The sequence below is a fragment of the Plecotus auritus genome, assembly GCF_963455305.1.
Source record: "Plecotus auritus genome assembly, chromosome: 9".
Lineage (NCBI taxonomy): Eukaryota > Metazoa > Chordata > Mammalia > Chiroptera > Vespertilionidae > Plecotus > Plecotus auritus.
The window spans coordinates 152,313,500-152,321,508 of NC_137783.1; the positions used below are offsets into that span (position 1 = coordinate 152,313,500).

At 56.7% G+C, this 8,009-nt stretch overlaps 1 protein-coding gene across 1 annotated transcript; it reads left to right on the forward strand.

Annotated features, from left to right (window-relative positions):
- Window positions 1-78: 78 nt before the first annotated feature.
- LOC308233796 (phospholipase A and acyltransferase 4-like) lies at window positions 79-8,009 on the forward strand (the record flags this gene model as incomplete). Its single annotated transcript, XM_080640749.1, has 4 exons — window positions 79-238; window positions 3,670-3,778; window positions 5,464-5,732; window positions 7,893-8,009. Exons 1-4 carry the CDS (start codon window positions 206-208, stop codon window positions 8,007-8,009), a joined length of 528 nt encoding a protein of 175 aa, XP_080496875.1. The 5' UTR covers window positions 79-205.

An 8,009-nucleotide genomic window follows, 5' to 3' on the forward strand; every position in this document is an offset into this window, starting at 1 on the left:
GCCCTGCAGGTGGGAGGGAAGCGCAGCCAGAGTGAGGACCTGGCAGAGCCCCTCCCTCCCTCCATCAGGAAGCACTGTGTGCAGGGGCGCAGGAAGGCACCCCTTTCCCAGCATGACCCCATGACCCCGGCTCCCGCTTCCCTGGGCCACACAGCCTCCGGACTCGCGGGTCCAACGGCCATGGCTCCTCCGGCCAGGAAGGAGAATGGGTTCCGGGCTGCGTCCTCCCTGTTTCCAAGTGAGTTTCACCCCTAAAGGCGTCTGAGCGGCACAGAGCGCCATGGCCTGCCCTCCCCTCCGCTCACGCCCTCCTGCTCAGGGTGAGGGCCTCACGGTGCCAGCCCAGAGGCCATGAGTGTGGGCCGAGCGCCCCATGGGGTGGTGCCTGCCCCTCGCAGGCCCGGCTGCAGCTGCTGGGCACGGACTCCGCCTCTGAGGCCCGTGTCCAGCTTCCACGTGCTCAGGGGGTCCTGCAGCCGCGGTCTCGCCTCTCCTGCCGCTGCCCCCCTGGTGGCCTGGCTGTGGGCCTGGCGCTCACCCACCTCCCCGCCTGGTCCGCCTCACGGCCTCCGCTGTGGGTCTGGCCAGCACGTGAGCACCTCTTTGCACTGAAACACCGTGAAGAGAGGTGAGGTTTCCGTGTCTGGTTGAGAGTGTACGTTGGCTTTTTCAGAAATTGGTCCATTTCACCAGAATGTCAAGTGTGTGACGCTCTGCCCAGGATTCCCTGTGCGCCTCCGATGCCCGCAGGTTCTGAAGGAACAGCCCCGCTTCTGTTCCAGTCCTGGTCATCCGTATCTTCTCTCTCTTCCTTTGTAATCTTTCAAAACGTTTGTGAACATAATGGATGTTTTCAAAGATCCAGCTTTTGTGTGTTCGATTTTCTCTACTCTTTCTGTGTTTTCCATTTCCCTGGTTTCTGCGCCCTGTTCCTTCCTTCCTTGCTCTTGCCATTGTTGTAGCCTTCCCGTTCCTGTTTGCTGAGAGGGGAGCTGGAGTACTGACTGGAGACTTCCTCGTCTCCAACGTGAGCATTCACATTTCCCTTTCACTGCGGCTGGACTGCGTCCCGTGGGTGTTTACCGGTGTGTGTTTATTGTGTATATTCATTTACTCACCCCAACTGAACACTTTTTTCAGGGCTTCAGGATTGGTGCTCACAGGGGTTATTTAGAAATATGTTGCTTTCTACTTGTCCCATGATTCCTCTATTCCCTTCTTTTTCTTCTTCTGCTTTTTACCTTAATTGAGTATTTTTTTAATTCCATTTCACTCCAGTTGTGGACTCATCAGCTTGGCCTCCTCTTCTGTGTTTTTAATGAGAGCTTAGCACAAAATCTCCGCCTCAGCACCAATGACATCTTGATCCAGATAAATCTTAGCTGTGGAGCCTGTGCCTTGTAGGACATTTAGCCGTGGGCCGCAGCTGCTGCTGGGGTTCGGTGCCACCTCAGCCCCTCTGTTCTCGGTCCTCCTTCCTCCCAGGCATGTGTCTGCTGGATGCCACGCATTCGGTTCTCAGCGTCCAACGAGGACAGCTCCCCCATCCCCATTAGCCCTGGTATCCAGACTCACACAGGATCCGGGAGGGGCGGGCCCAGCACGTGGTGTGCAGCAGAAAAGCAGGCAGCTGGGCTGGGCTCTTACGGGAATTAGGGTGATTCCGGGAAGGTTCCTGCACATTCCAGAGCTCAGCCCACCTGCATCACTGCTCCTGGGAACCGCTGCCTCCCCAGACCAGGCGCCAGCTCACTGCCCTGCTCCTGGGACAGTGCCCAGGCCTCCCCTTAAGTCATCATTTTGCTTCAGAGTGAGAAATGCCCTTGTTCTCCCCCAGATGGACACCACCTCTGGGCCTGCCTGGCCTGAGCCCTGGTCCCGGGCCCTCCAGCCCTCCTGCTCCCACAGGTCCTTCCCTCCTGTTCCAAACCAGGCCCCTCTCAGGACCCAGGAGATGCAGGGAGGGAGGGCCGAGCACACAGGATCCCCCTGATGGAGCTCAAAGCCCAGAGGGGGTGGGACAGGCACAGGGTCCACAGCAGAGCAAGATCCCGTGGGGAGAGGTGGCGGTCCCGGGGGCTGGGGACCCTGAGCGTGGCAGCTGAGCCAGGCTGGGCCTTCAGGGCAGCTCCTCAGAGGAGGTGTCTGTCTGGGGGGAGGAGAGGAGGGGTGGGCATGGAGCAGAGGCTGGGAGCAGAGAAAAGCTGGGTGCAGAGGAGCACAGGCCAGAGGGAGCTGTTGGGAGGGGAAGGCAAGGCCTTCAGCCAGCCCAGGGGGGCGAGGACAGGTGGGGCCAGGAGGGTGGGGAAGGGTCAGGAGGAGCTATGGCTGCCCAGGGGCATGCCTGTGCTCTGAGGCCAGAGGAGGGTCATGGACAAATAGGACATTTGGGAAGGACACCGGGGGTCCTGAGGGACTGGCTATGGAGGTGAATGGACAGGAGTCAGGGAATCTTGTCAGGAAACTGTGGGGTCACAAAATAGGGACGTGGTGCCCGGAACCGAGTCACGGGCGGGAGATGGACGAGGAGGTGAATCAGGAGACGTGTTCGGGGTGAGTGTGGGCTGCTGGGTACCGGTATGGAATGGGCCAAAGGAGAGCTGAGCCCTGGCCTCAGGTTGGGCCGCCTGGGGTGAGGGCTGCAGGAGGTTTCTCATTCGCTGAGGTCAGACACAGAGACAAAGAAAAGCTGAAAAATTATCTGATCAGGAAGCTGTGGTGCCCTGGGCGGGGCACTGAGGAGAGGGAGGAGGTGGTAAGGCAGGGAGGGAGGGAGGAAAGGGACAGGATGAAACGGGACAGAGAAGACCCAGCGCAGCCACTGCCAGCTGAGTGTCCCCGGGCAAGTCCCTCTCCCTCTCTGATCCTCAGTTTCCCCAGCTGAGCAAGGGGTGCTGCTTCCTCCCCTGGGCTTGGAGGGTGGCAGTCATGGTGGGGAGAGTGCCAGCAGAGCCTGCTGCCTGAGTGTGTGAGCCCCGTCTGCCCCCTCCCCCACCCAGCTCTGGAAGAGGGGCAGCCCCACTAGGGCCTCCTCAACGCTCAGTCCCCTCACTAGGCTGTCAGTTCTGTCCCTCAGGTGGGAACCTCTGAGGGCGGGTGCACCGGGGCTGCAGGGGCAGAGTGTGAGGGGGAGCCTGAGGGGGCCATGCTCAGCCAGGGCAAGAGGCATGTGAGCACCTGCGGGCAGTGTGTGAGGCAGAAGCTCAGACTCACCTGCCCCATGTGGCTGGGGATGAGCCTGGGTCCCAGCCTCCACGAAGGGGCTTTGCACACAGCAATCGTGTCATCACCCTCCGGACAGGTGCACAATACACCCACATATGCTCGTCGGCATCCTGTGTGTGCATGTACACGCACCACACACAACATACATGTGCACAAAGCACAGACACGCATGCATTACACTCTCTTTGGACAATTCTTCACTCTCCCAAAGCACAAGGTCATGTTTCCAGGCTTCCCTCCCTCGGGGCAACCAGATTCCAGGCTTCCAGTTCCCCAAGGGCACGCTCTGAAAGCGCCAGAGGCTGAGGGCCTCACAGGGGCCAGAGTGCCCTCCACACGCTCACCAGGCGATGAACATCTGCATGGACTCCCCTGCCCAGCTCCTCCCAGCCGGCCCTCTGCAGGTCCCTGAAATCTCTCCCCTTCCTGGCTGTTTTCTTGCAGTTTCGTGAAGAGCCCAAGCCTGGAGACCTGATTGAGATTTCCCGCATCGGCTACTCCCACTGGGCCCTCTCTGTGGGCGATGGTTATGTGATCCACCTGGCTCCCCCAGGTAAGGGGGTTGAAAGTAGGATTTACCAAAGATGTATTAGCCTAGTGCAGTGGTCGGCAAAACTCATTAGTCAACAGAGCCAAATATCAACAGTACAACTATTGAAATTTCTTTTGAGAGACAAATTTTTTAAACTTAAACTTCTTCTGACGCCACTTCTTCAAAATAGACTCGCCCAGGCCGTGGTATTCTGTGGAAGAGCCAAAGAGCCGCATGTGGCTCGTGAGCTGCATTTGCCAAACACGGGTCTCATGAGAACAATTCAAAGCCAAATGCCACCAGGAACCCTCGCTGGGTTCTCCCTGGGCGGGGCGTGTGCTCACTGTACATCGTGTCCCTTGGGGGCATCTCAGTGGTCCCTCGGGTCCTGACTCAGCAGGAAAAGAGGTCCGTGGGCCCCAGGGAAGCCGCACTGCGCCCGCATTGGATGCTCTCCAGCTCGGGCCCGTTAGCTGGGCGAGCAGACAGATTTCTCTAAACCAGCAGCGTGTCTGGGTGTCCCGCTCTCATGGAGGGACTGCCTCTCAGGCTGTGTCCTGAGAATGTCACAGAACAGGGCAACCTGAGAGGGCTTCCTGAACACCCTCCATGGAGCAGCTCTCCCAGGTCACACCTCACAGAGAGTCTCACCCACACGCACACGAGCACCTGGACCCTTGAAGTAATGCAGGGAGAGCAGAAGCAGGATGACAGGCAGTCAGAGGAGAAGGCAGGGCCCAGACGTGTGTGTCGTCCATGAAAAGAAGGTGCTGGGAGGAGACCGCGGACTGGGAGGCACAGGGGCTGGTGCCCTGCAGAGCAGTGGCACCCACACCTCGGACAGCAAGCGTTTGCGTTCTCGATGGACAGAAACTTCTCATGATCACAAGAATCTCCTTGTGACTGAGCAGGATTCTATGCGCTGTCACCTACACTGACAGAGCTGAAAACTGTCAGCATTGATGGCAAATAGTAAGCGAAACCCCCTAATCCAGACGACACTTAGGAGGCTTGGAACAGGGAGCGTGAGTGTGAGCAGCGGGTCCTGCTTGTGTGTGAGTGTGCAGGTAGTGCTTCCTCCAGGGCGGTGCTAAGTGCAGCATCAGCCTCGAGACTCACACATAAAGGAGCCTGCTGGTTAGCGGGCTCTCTAGATCCCTCCTCTTAGAGAGCAAATCCCGGGCTCCAGGCTCAATGGATTGGACGCCACCAGCTGGAAGCGCTGTGTGGCCTCTCCATGTGGCCAGAGCTGGGCCAGAAAAGGCCCATGATGCCTCAGGTCCAATATCGGTTGTTGAATGGAGTTGAGAGTTTTACCATGAAATTTGAAAGGAGAATAATGAGGGAATGTATGAAATTTGCACAGCAGAGTCTGAAACCCAGTGGGACCACAACTACTTTGATCTCTTTCTGAAACACACACGTGCAAAGATGAACAAATACAGTTTACTACCGTAAATTCATATAATGTCCATTCATGTAATGGAACACAGTGGCAGCCACTGACCATCACAACATTGATTAACATTGATTATTCACAGCTCGTTAAGGAAAAGAGCAAAATGATGGAACCCTCCAATCACATTGGTGAAGGGACAGACACCAGAGCTCAATAGTGTGACCCCCTGGCCCTTCCTCCCTGCCTTGTGACCTCTCCCCTCCCTGGCCTCCCCTGCAGTTGCTGATACTCTTGTGTCTGATTCCAGATGAGTACCCCGGGGCTGGCTCCTGCAGCCTCTTCTCTGTGCTGAGCAGCAGAGGTGTGGTGAAAAGGGAGCTCCTGCGTGATGTGGTGGGGGGCTGCTGCTATCGGGTCAACAACCACTTGGACCATGAGCACTCACCACTGCCCGTGAACAAGATTATCAGGTCTGCAGAGGAGTTGGTTGGTAAGGAGTTGGAGTACAGTGTTATGAACAGGAACTGTGAGCACTTTGTCACCGATCTGAGATACGGCAAGGCCCGCAGCCGGCAGGTAAGGCCCTCTCTTCAGGGGCTCCCTCTCCCTTCTGGAGGTCTACTTGGAGTGGGGGTGACAAGAATTACCCTGAATAATTCAAAAGGGAGCTCTCAGGGTCTTGTTGGCTGGGAGTCAGGATGTTTGAGAACTAATCTCACATCTGCTTTTAATCCACTCAGGGTCTTTGGACAGGGCACTTCCTCTCTGGCCTCAGTTTCCCCATGTGCAAGAGGAGGGGATGTTTGGGGGGCGTCTAGGGCTCTGGGCTCCTCTAACCCTTTGGGATTTTTTGCCTCTAAAACCCACCCTAAAGGCAGCTCCTGATGCCCTGTGTGCTGTCAGGGAAGTCTGGGTCAGCCCTGCACCGTGACAGGTTTCCTAAGGCCCCAGAGAACCTTCGGGCAAGAGATGCTCAGGTCTGTGGCCGGTGTAAGAGCTCAAGAACATGTTATGGAAGTTCTGGGCAGAGCTTTAACCCATCCCCTTGCCCTCTTCTGAGTTCATTGTCACAAACACACAGTAAGAGGCACAAACAAGATTCAATCCCCAGTGGTCCCGGCTCTTTCTGCTGAACCACAGCACCTCCAGGGCTCACAGCCCTGGGCAGCCTGGATGGAGGGGAATGAGGAGGAGTTTTGGGAGGGATATTAAGGATTTGATGCTCATGTGGGGAGTTGAGGTGACCAGTTAGACATCTGTGTGGACCTGCTCAGTAGCAGTGGACGTGTGAATCTGGAGTTCAGGCTGAGGTGGGGGTGGAGATAGAAGTTTCCAGGCTGCACTTGGGAACAGTACACAGAGCACAGTGATCCCTGAGGCCATGGTTTCCCATCGTACACCTCAGCTCTGCCACCACCTCCCTCTGCAGAGCTGGAGCCCAGGGAGAGCCCCGACCACAGAGCCTTTCCCACTTTCACCCCAGAGCTCTGGCCCCAGGAGCCCAGGCAGGAAGGCCCCTCCCCTACCACCTCCATCAGGACCAAGTGGCCCACCCCGGAGGCTCACACAGGATTCCATCCGTCCACCCTGCCAGTTGTCAGGACACATCCAGTCAAGCCCAGCACTGACAAGTGGTCACACCTTCGGCTTCCCAGGGAAGGGTTGTTGGGACAAGGCCAGCATCTCCGAGAGGCCAGGCCTGGGGAAGGTGGGAGCATGAGTGTGGCCTCCAGCCCCTTTGGTGGGAGGGAGAACCTGCCTGGACTTGCTGTGGACTGTGAACCTGGGCTGCTCCCTTTCAGGTAGAAACATTCATGACCAGTCCACAGATGTACCTTGGAAATGCAGCTTTGACAGCTATCACCTGTTCTGTCAGGAAGAATCCATCCCTACACCAGTAACAGCCTGAAGGGGCACAAAACCCCCCATTAGAAGCCGCTGTAGAGACAACCTCGCACAGTCCTGTCCCCTGCCCGAGCTCTCGGGAAACCTGTCCTTCTGTCTCTCACTGTCCCTCTCTTCCTGGCTAAAGGATGGACCGACTGTGCCAAGACTGAAGAAGTCATACGTAAACCTATGTCCCCTCCAGGGAGGAATTCTGCTGCCTCTGTGGCACCTAAACCAGAACAGAAGCACCGGGGCACCTGTGGGGGAAGCCAGCGTTTTCTGTCCGTGTGACTTTGGGAAAGCTCTGGACTCTCAGAGCCTCAGTCCCTTCCTCTCCGAGCTGGGGGCCGGGATCCACTCTAGTAATATCAGAAAAGGTGGTGGGTGGAGGATCCCAGCCCCTGGCCGGCCTGGAGTAGGTGCTCAATGGACTGTCTACTTGTTCTCTGTAGTTGACCGCTGTGGTCAGCAGACATCACTCATTTACTCTCATGGTGCAAAAAGGAACACACAATTACCTCCTGTGCAGTCCCACCTCTGGTCCTTGAATCCCCTGATGAGGCATAAACATCTCCCAGCATCTTTCCCGTACCCCCTACCTCTTTCAGTCAGCCCACCTTTTAGAAGTTGTGTTTTTCTTTCACATTTTTATTTTCAGAGAGGAAGGGAGAAGGACAGATAGAAACATCAGTGATGAGAGTGGATCATTGATCAGCTGCCTCCTGTACCTCCCACACCAGGATTGAGCCGAAACCCGGGCATATGTGCCGATCGGGAATCAAACTGTGACCTCCTGGTCCACCCTCAAACACTGAGCCACCGGGCTTTCTTTTCTGTTTTAACTCAAAGGTGAAGTCCGCACCCATCAGTGACTCCCACATGGAATTAAATCATCTTCCGGAGCCCAACTTGCCATGGCTCAAGCTGCCCCTGGTAGAATATGGAAATGAGTCGCCTCCACTGTGA